The sequence below is a fragment of the Larus michahellis genome, chromosome 6 (genome assembly GCF_964199755.1).
Source record: "Larus michahellis chromosome 6, bLarMic1.1, whole genome shotgun sequence".
Taxonomy (NCBI): domain Eukaryota; kingdom Metazoa; phylum Chordata; class Aves; order Charadriiformes; family Laridae; genus Larus; species Larus michahellis.
The window spans coordinates 21,568,569-21,589,323 of NC_133901.1; the positions used below are offsets into that span (position 1 = coordinate 21,568,569).

Here is a 20,755-nt window from a genome sequence, read left to right on the forward strand (position 1 = left end):
ACAAATTCAAAAATCACTTGCAATGAACCTAAAACCTGACCTATAGCCAGCTGAAACCTAAAGGACTGTTTCTGTCAGTTTCTCTGGGCTCAAGGTTAGTTTCAAATAGTAGTATTTTCTATTGTAGATGTATTTCAGCTTTGTGCTCAAGAAGTGCCTATATAGGGGAGAAGAAACTTCATATGCTTCACCTGGGCTTGTAAGGGATACAAGTTGGGTTGCCTCCGGAACGGCAGAGCTACATGCCACCCTTGCGACCCCCTGCTCACCCCACCTCTTGGAAGCCTCTGCATTCCCTACCTGGATCTCCATAACCTCGGAGGAGCCCAGCCGCTGCTTTTAAAAGAGGTATCAGTCAGAAAAGCAAATCTAGTGTTAGGGGTCAATTAGGAACAATTAAAACATTGTTTTGCCACTGTATCCATCACGTACCGAGCACCGTTTGAGCTTCTGGCGCCTCTTCTCTAGGAAGGCAAACTAGGAAGGAAAGTGTTGAGGGAAAAGCAGGAATGACCAGGGACTGGGAAGAGTTTCCTTGTGAAGGAAACCCAGTGGAGCAGGAGTGCACAACCTCCGGAAGAGGCGGCTTAGAGGGGATACAATAGCTGTCTAATTGACTCCGCTGAACAAGCCAAGCAACTCAGACACAGTGGACGGATCTCCAGCATCGCAAGGGGACGGAGACTGCCAAAAGGGATGCTGCCAACTGCTAAACTTGCCCCGCCAAGGGTGACTGTAACTCTAGAAGGAAAGGGATATCTGATTTGTTACTTGGCATACGCCTGCTGTATAGTCTGGTCTGCTGGCCCACTCTTTTTCATAATATTGGAAAGGAAGATGAGAAGCTTGTTTCTAATGGGTTGATTAGATATTAAATATTTTGGAACAAAAGCAACTAACAACTGGGATGTCTTTCTGATGGGGGTGAGAACTCAGGATGTTTAAATTGAAGAGAAAACTCTCCAATTAGCTAAAAATGCAGTTCTAGCTGAGTCCAGAAAGAGATTCCTTCATCCTAATTTGAAATCTAAATTACTTTAATTGAAGAGTATATGGTTCCTGACTTTTATGAGTAAGAATAATTGTAAATGGATTCAATTGCCATTTTTTTTTTGTTCACAATTATTTTCCCCACAAAAAATGTGGACTAAATTTGTACTCCCACTAGTGAATGCCAATTTGGAAGAATTCCACTGGATTCATTGCCATTTTCCTGCTTGCACCTTCCTTAGCCAGTACAGAATCAGGCCCTGCGTGCATAATTTTTCCACTTTTAGACCTGAGGGAATATAATCGGAAGCCGGGCTGAGGTCCCATTCCAGATCAAGTCTTTCATATGCAGATTAAAAAATCAGTGAAAAACAAGCTTGGTTTGGCAGTTACTTTAAAAGAGACCTTTGGATGATTTTATCAACAGCAGAAGAGGCGATTCATTCTTCATGCAAGAAATCATCATATATCTCATTTTGGGAGATGTGATCTATACTGACTGTTTTTTGGGTAGAGAGAAAAATACCTTATTTGGGAGAAATTTTCTTAGGGCCACTTCAGGTCTCTGGAAACACTTCTGCCCTCAAAAACCTCATCCCGTAATCTTAGAGAAATATTTTTACCCAGTGTATTGAGATCAATATTTTTGTTTTATTTATTTCTGTAGTCTTGTCTCTTTGACTGTCTGAGGCTTCAAATAAGATTTCAGAAGCTCACCCAGAGTTTCTGTCTTAATTCTGCTGGAAGCATGGGCACCGACTTATAGCTGTGGTTCAGATTTGTAGATGCTAATGCAAGAAAGCACCCAAGGAATGCAGCTTCTCTCAACTCTTGCGCTGCTAGGGACTTATAACCACTAAGGAAGGGAGTTAAAACATGACTTCAGCCATTGCCAGGAAAGCCGCCAAGAAAGCCGCCAACCAGATGGATGATCCACGGTGGATGGTCAACAATCATAGTTGATAGATCTGTAGGTGCTGCCATTGTCTTTCAAAAGAATGCATATTCCTCATTTGAGCACAAATAAATAGAGTTAACAGGGTGGACATGGTTGTCCTCTCAACAAATCAATGGATGTCTCAAGCCTTGTTGACTTGCACAGTGTCCGTGCAAGGGCCATGGGTGAGGCTGTAGCACTGTAGATGCTGCCGTAACATCCACCCTCCCAGTCAGAGGGTGCAGCAGCTCCAGTTGGGGGTGATCGGTCACCTCTCGGATGACATCTGATACTCAACAATTTGATGCAGAGGAAATATTTTTGCTAAAATAGTTAAAAATAAGGAAAATAAGGATTATTAAAATAGCTGTACAGAGAGTTGGGTTTGTATTGTTGGGTGATGACAGAGTATGGCCGTGTTTCTCTCCTGCAAAAAGTATTGAAAATGTCTGCCATTTGGAGATACTTAAATACATTTCAACAGCAAAACGTTTGCTCTGAGACTGAGGCATAGTGGAAAATCGCTCCTACAATGAGTTATTAGAGGTGAAGGATCAATGATGACTGCATTCTGAAGAGGGATGAGGGAGCTGCCCAGACAAGGCATCTCTTCAGTCTGCCTGCGTCTGAATTCCATGATGTCTCCACAAGAGGTCTGTAAGTGCAGGATAGCCCTATATTTCTGTCTTCCTTATGGATCCCCTTTCCTTCCTTCCTTCCTCCAGTCTGAAGATGGTCACATTTTAAGGGGTTGCAAACTGCTTCGGAAAGCCAGGGCAGCTCTGGAAATACGCTGATCACATCTGAAAGTAATCTCAACTTCATTTATTCATATGTAAGATTAACAGTAGCTGACTATTAATTGCTAGAATCAGGGCAAATTCCCAGAATATAAAAGGTTTTTTCTCACTGCTCGGTACAGTTCATTTCATAGCTTCCAGTGTTTGAAGTGGATGACTTGTATTATTTCTAAGGAATCAAGGCAAACGTTGTCAGACCTCCTAATGATTGCTTCTATCTACTATACCATAAAAAATGTACATATGTATCGTTCTTGATTTACTGCCAGTCAATCAACGTTAAAACATTGACATATGGGTGTGGGATTTTTTGCTGTCTTTAAAATAGGATCAATGACATTAAGGTTTGTCATGTAAATAGTAGAAATAAAGCAAAAAACCCAAGAGCTATTTATGGTTTTAGGATGACATCTGTAATGTGGGTGGCAGTAGAATGAAAAGCGGAGAATTTCAAAGCTCTTCATAGTTGAATGAATTGACTGAGCATATATTTTTTTAGTGGTTTAAAAGGCATTAGTTACCCAAAGTTCATGCATACAAACAAAGTAAATCTATGAACTGGAGATAAAATAAATCTATGAACTGGCTGCACTACCCTTCATTTCATTGCTCATTTTCCACTCCCACCCTTGCTTCTCTCGACTGTTAACACCCGAACAGACTTTTTGTTGAAACTCATAAATTACCTGAAAAAAAATAATAATTAACAAGTCGGCAGCTCCCAGCAAAAAAACGTTGCCCTTCTCAGGATGCTTCGTGTTGGCTGGGTCTCTGTGAGGACTGAACCATTTCTGATGGCCAGGTTAACCTGCACTGGCAATGCCCAGCTCCATGCCGCAAATAAACACTTTAGAGGAAAGAAAGAAGGAAATACTCTCAGTCTGTTGCATTCCAAACGAGTGTTTGACAGCAGTGACTCGTGCCACAGCAACAAACAGTTAGAAAACACAATGCTGCAGCTTCAAAAGTGATGGCAGGAAGTTTCTTAGAGGTAAGGTGCCACAAAGGAGAAGCTATGATGGAGAGGCACCTGGCTTTCAAACCCATCCTCAGCTCTGAACAGGATGAAGAACCATAGAAAAAGGTGCAGTGCACTAAGGGCCTTTGGAAGTGTTCTCTGCCAGGGCAAGATAAACCACTGTTCCCCACCACTAGTGAGTATCAATGGCTTTTCCTCCAGGGAAGGTACGTGATTTAAATCATCAGCTTCTCTCCTGCAGTCTTTGCTCAGTTTTGTCCGTTCTGGGTGTGAGCCGCCCGTCAGCCGTTGACTGCTTAAAGACAACACACCATGTTTAGGCTTCCTTCTGTGCCTATGGGCTCAGAGCAAACCCAACCCTTCTAGAATAATAGCTTGCCTGAAAGACAAGGGAGTTGTAAGAAGCAGGGTATTACGCTGTATTTGATAATAATTATTCAAGAGCTGTCATGTTGTCGCCGTTCTTCCACATGCGGAATGAGGCTTTATTCAAGATAGCGTACCAGGAGATTTCTCAGCGTAAAACAAGCAAAGAGAAAGGATGTTTGTTCAGCTGAGCCCTTACAGCAGTGACCACGTCTCCATGGCAAAGGTGTACTATCAGCCTGAGTGCCCAATTCCCTGGTCCTTGTATCTCCCCTTCAGCCCAGGCACTGACTGCTGTAAGCAGAGGTGCGCCAGGCAGCAGCGTGAACGCTGCCTTAAAAACGCTAGAAAACCTTTCTGTGGTTTCAAGTGCATCAAGGCAAAACTCAACGAGACAAATTTTCACCATTTTAGGCCTAGATTGCTGTTGAGATAATCAGATTTTTTTACAGAGAGCTAAGATACAGAATTGTAAATAAAATCAGAAAGGTCAACTGTTATGATAGCTTTTATGAAGCTGTTATGAAGCTTTTAAACATTCTTAGGGGTTAAGTTTGTTATTTAAACACAGCATTATTGACTTTCTCTTCTGCTGTTGTTTCCCAAAGCACTGAAACAGCCAAGGTATGGTATAGCCTACAAATAACTTGAAATGTTGAGAACACCTCTAGGAATTTCACGGTAGATGTGCGTGCAATTGAAGTGTCCGAATGATACGGTGCAGAATAATTATTTAAATGACATGCTAATCATTGCTGGAAATTAGCAATACAATTTCAAGCAATGCAAATCATAAGCAATTATATAGCATTATCTGGTTACTTACACTGCAAACAGAAAAGTTAATTATTCCTACCCAAGACAGCAGCCGCAGCTTCAGCACATTCTCTTTCTTGCAGTTTTTGGCGATGCTTTTAATCTTTCCAAGTTCTAAAATTCACTTTGCTTTTGTACTTACATTCTCTAAAACTGAAAAATATGACCATATTTATAATAAGGATTTTATAATAAAATTAGGTCAGAATTATAAAACATGGGTCTACAATTCCATTTCTTCCCGTGCCTAAAGTTATGGGAGTTGACGAGCAGTCTGGACCCTAAAGGGTTGACATATATTTAGCACATGCTGTGTGCTGGAGCTTCAAATTTTTAAGCCCATCTGTGCGAAGACAATCAGCGATGCAGTCAGCGTGGTGAAGGCTGCAGAGGTATTACAGAAACATGGTCCAATCTGGCTATACTGCTCAGTTAAACTAACGAAGATATTTGCATGGAAAACATTTTCTCAAAGTCAGAAATGGCATACAAAAGACGCCGCCTTGAGACCCGTTACAGCTGTGGGTAGTCCTGTTGTGCAAAATCAAGCTGGTTTATGTTGCTACATCTCAAATGGAGATGAAATCTGGGAGAGATTCAGTGAGAATTGTACCTACCTGTGGCTTTACATTGCAGACACAAGACCACTCCTACTGCTGCAGAGCAAAGCCTGGTGAAGCTTTGTGCTTCTTTCTCTACTGACTTATGTTGCAAAAGATTTTTTTCTAAGGAAATGTCTTCAGAATGAATTTTATTTGAACTTTGATATGCATTAAATCAAAAGCAAAAAAATCAAGTGCTGTGAAAACCGTAGTCTCTCATACATTGGTTTCTAAGGGCACACTCGACAAGAACTTTGCCGTCTCTTCGTCTCACTTCAAAATCTTCAATTCTTCCAGCCAAGCTGAGAAAGCTCCGTTTTGTTCCCTGTGAGGTTCGTGGGTGGCTGGGTCTGATGATCAGTACAAAAGTCTCAGATCCAAAATAACATGTTCAGTAACGTGTCAACCACATAAAATGAAAATGCAAGAGTCTTATAAGAAGAGTACTCAAAACTTTTGGTATTAAAACCATAAAAAGTTTAATAGTTTCTTTTGCAATATAAACAGTGAAAAATGCAAATTGCCAAAAAATGGTGAAGGAAGATGAAAGTAAGAGTTGGGCTTTCAGTACATTGAGAAAATGACTGAGGATAATGAAAACGTATGGGATGAAGCTTGGAAAGAAAATGTGTTCAAAACCTGTTTAAATACAATGTGCTCCGATACTGATGAATTGGTGGGATTTCTGTCTTCACCGCATGGCCAAAGTGTTTCTGCTTCTAGCCGTAAGCGTCTTCAAATGGTGAAGAAGATTGATCACACCAAACCCTAAGTTGAGTTCCAGCCCTCCCTCTGGCACAGCCCCCATCCCACCATCACATTCTGCAGGTCCCAGGTCACAGCGTGCTGGTGTTTATGGCTCTACCTTGGTAAATCTTCATCACCCCTCTCGGGATTTCAGATGTTAGTAAGTTTGGCCTGAAAAAAAAGGAGGCTGAGGGGAGACCTTCTCGCTCTCGACAACCACCTGAAAGGAGGTTGTAGCCATGTGGGGGTCGGGCCCTTCACCCAAGGAAGAAGCAATAGGATAAGAGGAAATGGCCTCATGTTGCGCCAGGAGAGCTTTAGGATGGATATCAGGAAAAATTTCTTTACTGAAAGGGTTATCAAACATTGGAACAGGCTGCCCAGGGAGGTGGTTGAATCACCATCCCTGGAGGTATTTAAAAGATGGGTAGATGTGGTGCTGAGGGACATGCTTTAGTGGTGGCTTTGGCAGTGCTAGGTTGATGGTTGGACTCGATGATCTTAAATGTCCCTTCCAGCCTACGCGATTCTATGGTTCTAAGTCCTTTTCCCCTGGTGCCAGAGACACATCAATGCAGCGGCCTCTGTGCCTACTCTAGGGCAGTTTCAGTGGAGGCTTCAGTTTGTCCATGTTCACGTCATCTCAGTGTTTTTTTGTTTGGAAAACTGCAGTTCTGACATTTGTGTGGATAACTAATAACCCACTGCTGCCCGAGAGGGCTGTTAGCTGAAGTAATTCTAAGTACGATCCTCCTCAGGGAAACATGGTGGTTGTCTGTAGAGCGACTGTAGAAGTTATGCTCGTATTTGCTCCTTCAGACCCATTCCCTGGGCTTACCAGTCAAAACAAGACTTGTCTGGCTGTCAGGATTGCAAACTCACGCTGGCATCTGGAAACTGAGTTGTGTTCTCCTAGCATCGTTATCCACCCCCAGTCGTGGAATTTGTACTTCGCTCTTAGCTCTGTTGATACTGGAGGCAAAATTATCCACTGTCATGACAGTGACGCCCGTTGTTGTTAAGGAAATGCTTTCAGCGCGAGGCACTATTTTCAGCTTTCTCAAAAGTTATCCTTTGTATTCTCGTCTTTCACACTTATCCTCAGCCCAGAGGTGATTTTCTTCCCTTGTGAAAATGTAGCTGAATGCTGAGCAGCTATTAGTGAGATATTTTGCCCTTAGATGAGGTAGTTTCACCAGTTGAAGCTTTAAAAACATTCTTTGCAGCTGGACAGTTTATAAATAGCTTCTTTTAAACACTCTCAGAATGCTACTCATGTAGTCCTTTGCAGTGATGTTGCTTCCACTGATTTTACAGAAAACTGCCTTTCTAAAGATCAGAGAATCTGTAAGGGGCACACGAAGTGTGGGACAGTTCTTGAATTTTTTGTTTCACTTTTGTGGTGTTTTTTCTAAAGCAAATCTTTCACGGAGCCAAATCCTGAGTATTTTTCTTGGCCACCAGAGATACTGTGAGGCAGGTCTCAGGAAAGGGCGATTAGGGCATTGTTCTATAGGAGGAATAGAAGAGGGATGATTCATACTCCTGCTTTCAGCAAGAATAAACAAGTTGTTCCGTGGGCAGTGCAAATGATAAAACAAGCTTCGTATAGATTTTTATTCCACATTACTAGGCACTTTCCACTGCAATAGTCAGTCTTCTGCCCTCAGTTCTCTCCTTGAATCCTCCATCCTCTTTGTGGCCCATATACCTCCCACTGGTGTGCTACGGTCGTAGAATCACGGAATCATAGAATGGTTTGGGTTGGAAGGGACCTTAAAGATCATCTAGTTCCACCCCCCTGCCCTGGGCAGGGACACCTCCCACTAGACCAGGCTGCTCAAAGCCCCATCCAGCCTGGCCTGGAACACCTCCAGGGATGGGGCATCCACAGCTTCTCTGGGCAACCTGTTCCAGTGCCTCACCACCCTCACAGGAAAGAATTTCTTCCTAATATCCAATCTAAACCTACCCTCTTTCAGTTTAAAACTGTTACACCTTGTCCTATCGTTCCACTCCCTGATAAAGAGTCCCTCCCCACCTTTCCTGTAGGCCCCCTGTACTGGAAGGGGCTCTAAGGTCTCCTTGGAGCCTTCTTCTCCAGGCTGAACAATCCCGACTCTCTCAGCCTGTCCTCATAGCAGAGGTCCTCCAGCCCTCTGATCATCATTGTGGTCCTTCCTACTATCCTCTGTTCCATACCAGAAATGTCTCTATTTCTGTCTTCCCAGTCCCCCAAAGCCACACTGCTGTATTCTGCAGCCATGCAGCTGTTAGATACTGGGTAGCCAAGAGGTGGCATTGCCAGCAGGACGCCTGGAAATAAGCCTGTCCTGCATGGGGCCATCAGGCAGCCCAAATTGTGTCTCTGTCCACTATTCCACTGCCACTTCTTCTCCCTAAAAAAGCAGGAGTGCAAGTCCGGGGAAACCTCTGCTCCCGTGATGAATGTCGTTTGCATTTGCCAGGTGGTTCACAAATTGGTTGAGGGGAGGTGGTAGAGCAGATTGGTCAGGTTGATCGTCATCTTCCGAAGAAAATGCCCAAAAGACGTCAGTGAGTTTTCCGAACCTGAAATGTTTCTTTCATTCCAGAAATCAGCCTATATTAGGAACATAACTTTCACAAATCCCTTCACCTTCCTTAGCAAAAAAAGGGTCACAGATTTCCATCATCAGCATATGTATCGCTTACAGTTGCTCAAGTTGATTCAATGGGTGTTAGGTGCCTGGCCTCTCCAGGCATCCCCACAAATCCCTTTTGCTGGATATTTGCACCCCTGGGCCCCCAAGCACCTTTGTAAAATGCCCCCAACACCTCCAACCTAATTAGGGCCAGCTAATTTCTTAGCTAGAAATGACAGGCAGCATCCTTTCCACATGCAGCCTGATTTTGCAGAGGCGGAGGGTCACTGCGGTCTTGACTGAAGGGATGCTCAAAGTTCCTTCAGATCTGGCACGCTCCAGACCTGGTTTGCATTTGTTTTCATTGATGCTGTAATTCTGGCCTTGCTTTTCCTCCCATTCCCTGCTGGTCCGCGCCTGCGGGATGATTCCTCCGCACGACGGGAGGGCTGGCTTGGGCTGGTGTTCCCATTCCAGGCAGCAGTAAGAAGGTCTCTCAGACATTGAGTGTCTAATGCTTCGCCACTCAAGCTAGCATAAGGAAATACGGGGGTAAAACCCCATGCAGTTGTTCTGCCTGAATGCCTCTGCGAAAATAATCTACTAACGCAATCTAAAGTCACAGCTGTATTAAGCTAATGGCAAGAAAATGGTAAATTTAAAGCAAGTTGATTCCCCCACAGCCTCTGTGGCTTTCTCAGAAGCCTTAGTGAATAAAGACAAACTAAGAGCTGCAGTGCTCAAAGGCATGGACAAGGCAGGTCAAAATTAACAATTGGTAGAACCTCCCCCCCGCATTCTTTTTTTAATTTTTTTTTCTCTATTAGATTTAGAGTCAGTTTGGAAAAAAATATCCCAGTCATCCTGAATTCTTACCAGTGGGATGCTGACATCCTCACTGAGGCTCACTCCCACTAACCCAAGTGACTGCCTGGAGAAGAATTAGACAGAAGCTGGCCACCAATTGTTAGTTCTATTTTAATACTTGGGAAGTATTATAATGACAATGGGGAGACACAAGTATGTAGGCAGATCAGATAAATATTGACTTGTGGTTGACAAAGAGATGTTTTAAAATACCTACCGAGTGCTGGCCCCAGCCACGCACTTTCTTTCCTGCTTTCCTGCCCCACTCTGTGTCTCTGGATGAGCTCCTATCTCAGCGGCCTCAGCGGCAAAACTCCCAGCTGCACCACCAGGGCTGTCATTTTACTCTTCAAATTAACGTGCCAAAACCTCTTGTACGCATCGTCCTATAGGTGGATAAAATAAGAATGAAATCATTTCGAAGGCTCTTTCTGTAATACGATGAAAATAACCTTCGCGAAGGAACTGTGGACCGATGTCATCCAGCTCTACTGAAGTCAGTCTGTGTAGAAGGAATTAAGCAATATAAAGGCAATTTCTAATTGCAGTTCCACACTCGTGGATGTTTCACGTATCTGAGAAACAGGAAAAAGAACAGAAAAGCTTCCCGGATACTTATGAATGCACCTAATAAATTATACCGCCATTAAAAAAACAAAACCAGAAGCAAACAATAAATAACTCCTGCAAGTAAACAACATCAACATATAAGCAAGGCGGAGCGGGCAGCCTCCCTCCTCAGCCCGCATCAACTGGTTCTGCCGACGACCCAGCTGCAGCCCTGTCATCACACCGCGGATGAGGGCGTGCGCCCACGAGCAGCGAGGGAAGCACTTGGAACATGAAGTCACCTGGAGCTGTGGTTGGGCAAACCTCAAGCGATAGAAGATTACATTTTGAGAAGATAAAAGAAAATGAATCACACGAAACAATTAGATGGGATCTACAGAGTCTGCCCTAGAGCCAGGGCGGGAGTGAAGGAGACCTGACCCTCTAGTTCGCTGTGGAGGCCACCCTGCCCATGGCTGTGGAGCTGGCCTCGCCGCGGCTGGGGCTGGGTGAGGAGATGACCCTGCCACCTCGAGAGCGCTGGCACTCGCTGGGGCTGGGCAAGGAGGTGACCCTGCCACCTCGAGAGCGCTGGCACTCGCTGGGGCTGGGCGAGGAGATGACCCTGCCACCTCGAGAGCGCTGGCACTCGCTGGGGCTGGGCGAGGAGATGACCCTGCCACCTCGAGAGCGCTGGCACTCGCTGGGGCTGGGCGAGGAGATGACCCTGCCACCTCGAGAGCGCTGGCACTCACTGGGGCTGGGCGAGGAGGTGACCCTGCCACCTCGAGAGCGCCAGCACTTGCTGGGGCTGGGCGAGGAGATGACTCTGCCACCTTGAGAGCGCTGGCACTCACTGGGGCTGGGCGAGGAGGTGACCCTGCCACCTTGAGAGCGCCGACGCTCGCAGAGGCTGGGCGAGGAGATGACCTTGCCACTTCAAGAGCACCGGCACTCACAGAAGCTGGGCGAGGAGATGACCCTGTCACCTCGAGAGCGCCAACGCTCGCAGAGGCTGGGCAAACATCTCCCACAGTCGGCACAAACAATGGCACAGGGTCAAACCGACTTTCTAAAAAGCAAAGGAGCCTGGCTTTGGTTTTCAATGGCTCTAGAAAAAAAAGCCTGGGTGTAATCCTGGATAATTTGGAGTATTTGACGGCGGGGAAGTAACAAATTTGCAATATGCCTACATTGAGCGAATGATGATTTTGCAATCTTTGCACAAAATATATTTCTGGCCATAGAAATGGGCTGTTCCAGAAAATCAAATACACCAACAAAACACACCTTAATGTTTCAGGAGCAGAAATCAGCAAGTGTCCTCCATGTCAAGTTTTGCAGCCCCAGACCTCAAGGTGTATCTTCCGAGTGATAACTCCTCCCTTTCTGTGGGAAGCTCCACAGCTGTTTTTAAGGGAGAAAACACTTAGAGGTGTGTGCTTATAGGTGTATGCGTCCACATGAATGTGTACAACATAGATGTGGAAACATTCAGGAGGAAAAATAGATCTTGGCTCCAAGATGGGACAAGATGAAAGGGGGATGAGTCCAGGGTATGCTTCACACCTGAGAGGGGGGTCGATGGGAGAGGACCTGAGGGAACCCCTCCGCCTGGAGGAGCAGAGGTGGGAGTGCTCGCGCAGGGAGGGGAAGGGGCTCTTCCCTGCAGTCCCCCCCACCCTGCCTTTTCACGGCACCCATTGAATGGAGAGCAGCCCTGAGGAGAAGGACGTGAAGGTGTTGGTGGATGAGAAGCTCAACATGAGCTGGCAATGTGCGCTTGCAGCCCAGAAAGCCAACCGCATCCTGGGCAGCGTCAAAAGCAGCGTGGGCAGCAGGGCGAGGGGGGGCATTCTCCCCCTCTGCTCCACTCTGGTGAGACCCCACCTGGAGTACTGCGTCCAGCTCTGGGGCTCCCAGCACAAGAAGGACATGGACCTGTTGGAGCGAGTCCAGAGGAGGCCATGGAGATGATCAGAGGCTGGAGCACCTCTGCTGTGAGGACAGGCTGAGAGAGTTGGGGTTGTTCAGCCTGGAGAAGAGAAGGCTCCAGGGAGACCTTAGAGCCCCTTCCAGTACCTAAAGGGCTACCGTAAGGATGAGGAGGGACTCTTTATCAGGGAGTGTAGTGATAAGACAAGGGGTAACAGTTTTAAACTGAAAGAGGGGTGATTTAGATTGGATAGTAGGAAGAAATTCTTTCCTGTGAGGGTGGTGAGGCACTGGAACAGGCTGCCCAGAGCAGCTGTGGATGCCCCATCCCTGGAGGTGTTCCAGGCCAGGCTGGATGGGGCTTTGAGCAGCCTGGTCTAGTGGGAGGTGTCCCTGCCCAGGGCAGGGGGGTGGAACTAGATGATCCATTTTCCAGGGGAATCCCAAAGCTCCTGGCGAGCTTCAGGGCATTTCACCCCTAGGTCAGGAGAGCGGGTGGAGCTTATCTCATGCCACATTACATTCATTTTTTTTATGAGAGCCTCCACGGGAGGAAAAACGACAAAAAAGGAGGAACTGGCCCAGTTTCCTCCTGCCGCCGGGGTGCTGGGGTGTCTCTCACCCGGCCGGCAGGGGGCGCTCCGGGGCGGGGCGCCGCACCTGTGCGTGTGGGCGTGGCGTGGCCGGGAGGGCGTGGCCTGGTGGGGCGTGGCCGGGCGCACCTGGCGGGGCGGGGCGGGGCTCACCTGCCCGCGGCCCCGCGGCCGGCGGGGCGCTGCGCGGGTCGGGGCTGCGCGGAGCGCGGAGGCTGCTGGCAGCATGTCCCGCCTGCTGGGCACCCTGCGCAGCTCCCAGCCCGTGGCGCGCTTCCAGCGCTACTGCGGGCTCTTCCCCGCCGGCGAGGAGGGCAGCGGCGGCGGCGACCCCGCGGAAGGGGCCGGTGAAAGCGGCGCCTGCAACGGCACGGCCGCGCTGCGCCGCCCGGCAGCCGCCGGCCGCGGCCCCCGCAACGGGATGCGGAGTGGCCGCGGCCCGCAGGTGAGTGCCGCGGGGGGCGGCCGGGCCCGGCCGTGACTCAGCAGAGCCGCCCCCCGCGGCCGTGCGCGCCGGGGCTCCCCGGGGGACACCCCTTGTCATCCCGCCGCCTGCCCGGGCGGGGGACCGGGAGGAGAGATGGAGGGGCCGGGCTGCGAGGGGGCGCCGGCGCCGCGGAGCGCTGCGTGGGGCCGCAGACTGACCGGCATCATCCCGGCCCCGCCGGGGGGGTGTTTCTTGGGTTCTCCCCTTACCCCCCGGCATCGCTGGCGCCCCCGAAATGGGGTAATGGGTGTGCGCGGGGATCTGCCTGCAGCGGGGCCCAGGGAAGGTCCGCACCAGCGCTGAAACCCCCCTCACCCGCCTCGGGACGCGCGTTTTCCCGTGGGTAGCGTCTGGGAGCGGGGTGCCGTTTCCCGCGGGTCTCTGCCCAGCCGGGGGGCAGTGGCGGCGGTGCTCTGCCGACCCGCGGCTCCCGGCGGGTCTCCATGGGGCTCGGTTCGGCTCGGCCCGGGCTCGGGGCTGCGGCCGGGGCTGTGCGGGTTGAGGCTGTCGGTTGCGGCGGGGGCTCGGCCGCGCTCTCTGCGCTTCCTCCGGGCCGAGCAGGTCCCGGCGTTCCGTGGCCCGGTCTGTAATTCAGTTGTGTATCTGAAGGGAACAGGGAAGGGCATGACGCAACCCATGCGTACAGGTTGGATGACCTGCTTTTTCTCGTACAGTAATGGCTTGAATTCATTAGCAGATCACTTCGGGGTGCCTTTTGGAAAGGAGGTGTGATAATGGTCTTCCAAACTCTACCTGCAAAATAAACACGTGCCAGCTGTGAACGCCACAACTCTGCCACCCCTCCCCTCTCATACGATCTTACCCTTCCCTGTTCTACATCTAATACTTCGTTTCCTATTTCAAGCATCTAAAACTCTTCATCAGGCGCTGTTTGATTCTTTCTCAATTAGAAGATAAGGAAAATTGGGGTAGTCCTTCAGTTTGTTCACTTCTGAAAAATAGTAAACTATTTTCAGTCAATTATGCAGATAATTCACTAAAGGATTTATTTTTAGTACTTGCTTTTGAACGGAGACATGATTAATATAACAGTATTGATATTAAAATACTATCCAAGTTAATGCTCCACGAACAGAGCCATTCACTTCGCTTAGAGCAATTGTCTTGCATTTCACAAAATAAGAAACAGCTACCCTTACTGAAGGGTGAACATGTCCTGGGTGAGACCTCATGAGACTTGGAGATAAAAGCAGAAGAGTTTGTTTCCATATAATCAGGACACTCACTTCTGAAGCATGTGGAAGTTGGGTTCTAATCCAAAGAACACGGAGGTGGGAATAATAACTTGACCAATGTTTCAATGAAGTGCTAGAATTAAAGACATGCTCCTGTGAAGATCCATTTATTCAAAGAGGGTCTTCTGTAACCTGCCAGGAGATGCAGAAAGTGAATTTGGATCTTCCTTATGCCAAAAACCATACTCACTGCTCTGTTGCTAAGTGAACTGGGATTGCCCTGGTGTATCTGCAAAGAAGTGGAGTCGTCTAATCCAGAGAGCAAAGTCTTCGACCATAAACTCTCTACGGACAGTGGTGGTTTCTTGCTCTTGGCTGCAGTCATTTGCAGAAAGGTGCTTAAGCACTGCCCCTCCATCCCACTCCCAGTGACCTTGTGCTCAGCTGGAGCATCCCTTTCTGAAGCTTGGGGCTTTCAAAGTCTGTATTATCAGGTCAGAAGCTTTCTATGAGGTTGTGTTACTTTGTCTTTACTGTCACAAGGCAGTAGCCTTAAAAGCTCTCAGGTTCTCCTGTGTAAGTTCTTGAATGATCAGTAGGTTATACCTGCAAAAACAGAGTATATAATTGAGTACTTGAGTGAAGAAGACGTGAAGGGTTGGCCAGATGGGGCTGCCATAGCTCCATCTCCCCAGGACGTTCCCCTTTCTTCTGTGCCAGATCTCAGACCCCCGGGATCTGATGTGGGCTGGACCATGTGCTGAGGCTGGCCCAGCTGGAGGGACTTGGGGGAAAAGGAGCTGAGGGCTTGCAGCTGGTGGTGCTTTGGGAGGGGGTGGACAGCCCTGCTAGGGATGAACGCCATACTGCATGGAGAGAAGGTGGGATCCCTCAGGAGGGTGATGGGACAGGACAGCTCATGATCTGGGAGGAGGTGGCCTTTAATTACCTGTGTGCATTTGTTGCCAGCAGTGCTACTCGTGATGTATCAGTGTCGTCTTTTAAGTATAACCTGCAGATTATATGTGTTTGTTTCTGGTTTGGCTTTTTTATTTGTGGTTTGTTTTTTTTAAAGTCAGCAAGGCCTCATTAGAGTGGTCAGCAGCACAATGAGTGCTGTATTTCTGAGTCTTTGTAATTCAGTCCTGTCTGTCCCACAGGAGCTGCCCTGAGATGACAAGACAAGGAAATAAATGCTTAGATGCGACAGCGAGGGCTGCATGTGTTTCTTAAATATTGAAGCCATTGCCTAGCTCATGTTCTTGATGTTCCCTTGGTTACCAGATCAGATAGAAACACTTTTTAATACTTCAAGTGAAAATTCAGGTATCCGAGATGATACAAAATGGTGCTAGTCCAACACGCTATCTGGATTTATGCCCTGGCTTGGACTTAATATTGAACCCATGGGCTTTTAGTGAAGGAACTGTTGGGTTTTATTACTATGGAAGACAAGACAGTAACTTCTTGTAGTTATCTTGTCTCTAGCTAATAATTCTTTGTTTTCTGTACTCCTGTACTCTGTACTTCTGTACTCCTTCCTAATATTAGTTTGCTTTGCAGGCAATTTCTTTCTGAAACTGCTTGGAAGATTATCTTTTGCTGATGCTCTGTATGAAGTCCTTGAGTCGCATGCTTAAAAATACTAACTTTCTGGAGACTTGTCCGGTGTTTTAGTTAGTGGCCAAATAAATGTTACGTATATTTAAAAAGTAGAGCCCTGCTTATCTGTAACCTCTTGATGGACTCTTGCTCCTGAAATTGATAGCCTGCATTAAAGGGAACAAAGAAGAAAATAATCTCTTATTCAAAGTTCTATGTAGAGTTTTGTTTGTTTTTCTCCACTCTTCCTTTTCCCAGATGCTTTATCATCTGTTGAGATCTCTCTTTCTGCCTTTGAAAGATCACAGTGTGTGTTTACTCTGTAGTTATACCTTAACTGTCAGAACTGCTCCGAACTGGTGCAATGTTTACAGACTTCCCCATCACATTTAGTGATTGTATAGTTCTTGCTCGAGCCTTAGATGAGGAGGCTAATAGCCAGGATAGCAGCAAGGTGATGGGAACAAGAACGGAAAGGGTGGGTAAAAACTGCACATCCATCTCAGATGTATTACAGTCCCCCAAAATGTAGTTAATTACTGGCAAGACATAGATGACAGCACTGCTTTTGCTGTGATGGGATGTCTGGTGACTTGAAGGAGACTCGCTTTAGACCTTGAGTCAAATTCTCTCTCCTGTGGTGTTCCCTTGCAATAGATTTTTTGCATCAGCCTCAGAGTCTTGCTTTTCCTTTTTGAATCATATTACTGGCTTGGTTTCACATTGTTTCCCTTTCCATGCAGCAGTTAAGTTGACAGTAGCTGAGGTAGGTTCAGCATGTGAGACACACCCTCGTGAGAAAAGCCCACGAGCACCATTAGGAGAGGTGGCAGCAAGGCGTTTCTGCCTCAAGTGCTAGGGCTTTGTCTTCCTAGAGGATATAGCTGAACTTTTGGACATTCCTCAGTTTGGAGCTGCAACTGGAGAAACATGAGATCCAGTCTCTTGTTTCGATGGGCTGAGCAGGAGGTTCATGTTCCTTGGCATCGCTCCTGAGGCTCTGGTACTTCATGTCCAGCTCTCTTCTAACCGGTGTGGTGGCTGAGGGAGCTTGCCTGTCTTGCACTTGTCCAATTTTTGGTTTAAGGTTCCCATGGAAAGCTGTTGGTAAGGGACATTGTTAGTGTGTATGAAAGAGATGGTTTCATGGGTGGTTTTGGCCAGCCCTGTGAGTGATGGTCCTTTAGAAGATGATAGTAGAGTTGCATCCAGGATTCAAGTAGTGTGCGGCCACCCTGTGTAGATCTGTAAGTGCTGGCTTTTCTTGCTGCCAGTGTCGTCTCTGGAGAACAGGCAGCAAAGCTAGGCCCATGCTGTTCGTTACCAGTGGCTAGTCACCTTCTAGACCTTCCTGCGGAAACACCTGATGCTGATAAAAGTTTGTGAAACTTCACTTGCTGATTGTAATAGGTATCCTGCTGCTGGCGAGGTGGGTGGTGGTGGTGGTGCAGGGGGTGTGCGAGGGGCCACACCAGGAGCCCAAGTTGTTATGCTGATGATTAGGTGCTCGGTGACTAAGTGCTTCCCAGCTCACAGCCTGAGTCATCTTTTTGGAGGCTGCTGGACCTCATAGTGAGGAGCTGTCAGGATCCTAGGATTAATTCCAGTACTTGGAGGTGAGCCACTTGCTGTTTTATAATTCTGCTGAATGTCTTAGGCCATTAGTTCAGATATCAACCAGAAGAATAAAAGCTCATCTGCTGTCATTTTTCTCCTTCGGGTCTCTGAAGAGCAGGGGTAGGTTTGATGGGCGAGGAGCCAGAGAAAATCTGTTCTCCCTGGAAAATTCCTTTCAACAGCCAGTCTTTTACTTTACCTCCCGTGTATGCTCTGCAGGGAATACTTATGGATCATCTGGGCAATGGAAGGTGACTGTTGACTGCTATGGCAAGTAAATCTGAGGTCTAGAATGTACTGGTAGTATTGTCTAAACCATGTGATTTTTATTTAAAACGGTTATTCAGGTTCTTGCTTTATAGGGCTTCATATCAGTGCAGTGTAGTTAGCACCTGTAACTTATTTTTCCAAGGTTGGTCAAAGGCTATTGGTCTAGATTTAGAGGTATGTGAATGCTTTAGTATAGGGTTACCATGCAAATTAATTACTATATTGGTGAATATTTATTACTGGGTGTAAAAATAAAAAAAAAAAAGTATGTTTAATTCTTCTTTTTGAAGACAACTGGCTGTTGTAAACTGCTTCTAATGGAGTTCCCTGAGCCTGCCAGTCCTGGTACCCATGAAGCTGTGTGGTCATTCTGTAACATCAGACCGGGTTGTTGTTATTCCCTTTGCAGCTAGCTCGGCTTGACATAATTATAACTGCTTACTTATGCTAACCAGTTTAATTAGGTATATCGCCTTTGGTGTTCCCTATTGACGTTTCTCTGTGCGTTGAGATGCTGTGTTTTCCAGGAGAGTGTCAGACACCTCAGTCATGCCACAAAGACCAAATGTTTGCATGGCAAAGGGCTCAGAGGCATTAGCAGCGAGGAACCTGTTCCCTGACAAATATGAGGCCCCTGGACCAGGATGGTCCATCTGCTTGAACGGCACTTGTTGGTGACACTGGGTCACCCGTTGGTGTCCTTATGTCTTTCCCCATCAGAAACAGTGCTGGCATCAGTGTGGCCTGCACTAATTGCAACTCGTAATGAGGCAGCAAGTGAATTGAGAACATCTTATCTATGGTTCTCATCCCCAGGGGCTGGCTGGCTGCTGAGGTGTCGCCCAGCTGGCCTCTCTACAGTCACGGCTGCTGTTTGAACACCATGTCCCTTCCTGTTAACAGTGGCCTCTGCCTTCCAGGAGCCCATCTACCTGGGACTGGCACATTTGTAATGATAGTTAACCTGAAGCCTTATTTGGTGCAACCTTAGAAAACTGCCCTTTGACTTGAATCCTGGGACTGTCTGCTGGGGAAACAGCCACTGCTCCCTGTGCTGTTGCCTGATTATAACAGATTAAAAATAATAATAATAATAACTTAGTTGTCTGAAAATGGCATGGTGTTACTCTGCCTATTTATTTGCCAGAAGCCTTGCTGCTCTGTGCCTCTCAAAATAGACCTCTACCTTGGAAACGATCTTTGTGCAGAAGCAGGCTGGTTGGGCTCATGATGCTGCTGGGTAGAAATATGTGACTAATCTATGGTGTAAAATTCCCGGGCTATAGTTAATTTCTAAAACCAAGATTTAAGACGAGAACAAGCTTTTTGCTCTGAAAAGAAACAGAATATTGAAGTCCTTGGTCATTGGGCCGTCCCTCTATGCTTCTGTTGGGTTGGGCTGCTGTCAGCTGGGAGGTCCCCAAACCCAGGCATGCTGGGGGAAAAGCAGATTGAGGGGCTTCACATTCTTCTTTCTCCAGATCTCTGGAGAGCAGCCTGGGTATCTAGCAGCTACGCAGGTCCTAGTGACGCTCTGACTCATGCGTTCTGGCAGGAAGTCAAAGAAAAGAGGTGGTGGTGCTCGCAGGGAGCTGGCGTGTGGGCAGGGTGGCCGTCTAATGCTGTGCAGTTTGAAAACTGTTGTTGTGTGACGCATCCTTCTTCTATCCAAAACCACTTTTAGTAACACTTAACCTTTGGAGATATGAAATATGGTTGAGTTTCAGAGGAATTTTTTTGATCTCCATTTCAAAGCAGGAGTTTCTCTCCTTCTGAGCTCTCTGTAATTTACTTTCTCTGGTTCTTAACACAATTTTTTTCCCTCCTCTGTCCACAGACATTGCAGCTACCTAACCCTCAAAATGACTTCCTCAGACACTTTCAGGCATAGGCTCTGTGGTGCACCTCACAAAATTGCAATCTAATTCTCCCAAATTAAAATGCAATTAAACAAACCTGTTCTCCCACTGTAAATCGGGGAGGAAGGAAGCCTTTTCCTTCTGCCCTTCCCTCTCCCGCCTCTCTCTTGCCCTGTTACTTCCTTATTGCACAAATCAGCCAGTTCTTCCTGGAACATGGGAGGACGCTGAAGCTCATGGGAAGCTCACCCACCACTTTTGTCAGGGGCACCTGAAATGTGGGTGTCCAACCTGCCTAACCTCTGGCTGGCAAAGCAGGGCTGGTCTCTTGCTGAGAGGATGGAGGAGGTGAGCTGCCTTCACAGAGCTCACCAAGAAGCAGATGCCTTTAGCCCTGCTTATGCTGGCGTTGTGCGGCTTTCTTGGCAGGAAACTGCTGTTGACACTCGTCGGCGATTAAAAATAAAAGCATAAGAACTGGACGTCTGAGGAGTTACTCAGGCAACTGGAATGGCCATGAGTGGGACAACTTTCTATGAAGAGTGTGCAAGGAAATAAAGATCAAGGCATTATCCCTCATGTCAGGGATATGACCGTAGGCGTTTGCTCACGAGTCTGTGGTGGAAGGTAGACCTCTTTGGGTTTCTCTGAATGATATTGGAAGAAAAGGGCTGAAACGTCATTCTGATACCATGAGACCACTGTGGAGAAGATCAGGTGATCTTACTTTTTTTATTAGCAACTAGGACAAGCTCCAAAGCGTATGAGCTGGTAGGAGTCATGGATGTCAACTCTCCAGGCATCTGCTAAGAAAGGAATATATGAAGTTGAATGGCCTGTGAGTTTGAGTGCCACGAAGAAGACCTTTTGATGTAAAGCAAGGAGTACAATGAGTCTCTTCAGAATAGGTTTCAGAGCC

The 20,755-nt window shown here is 47.2% G+C and overlaps 1 protein-coding gene across 3 annotated transcripts in view; it reads left to right on the forward strand.

The window, feature by feature from the left end:
• SGPP2 (sphingosine-1-phosphate phosphatase 2) overlaps positions 1–20,755 on the forward strand; it is a 58,624-nt gene that overhangs the window by 6,376 nt on the left and 31,493 nt on the right. For 2 of the 3 annotated variants that reach the window (XM_074591875.1, XM_074591876.1), the window contains exon 1: positions 12,948–13,250. The exons of the other annotated variant lie outside the window; for it this stretch is intronic. In XM_074591875.1, coding sequence (XP_074447976.1) covers positions 13,032–13,250 — 219 coding nt within the window. In that variant the 5' untranslated portion in view covers positions 12,948–13,031. Of the gene's footprint in view, positions 1–12,947; positions 13,251–20,755 lie in introns of those variants that run through there. 3 annotated transcript variants of the gene reach the window in all.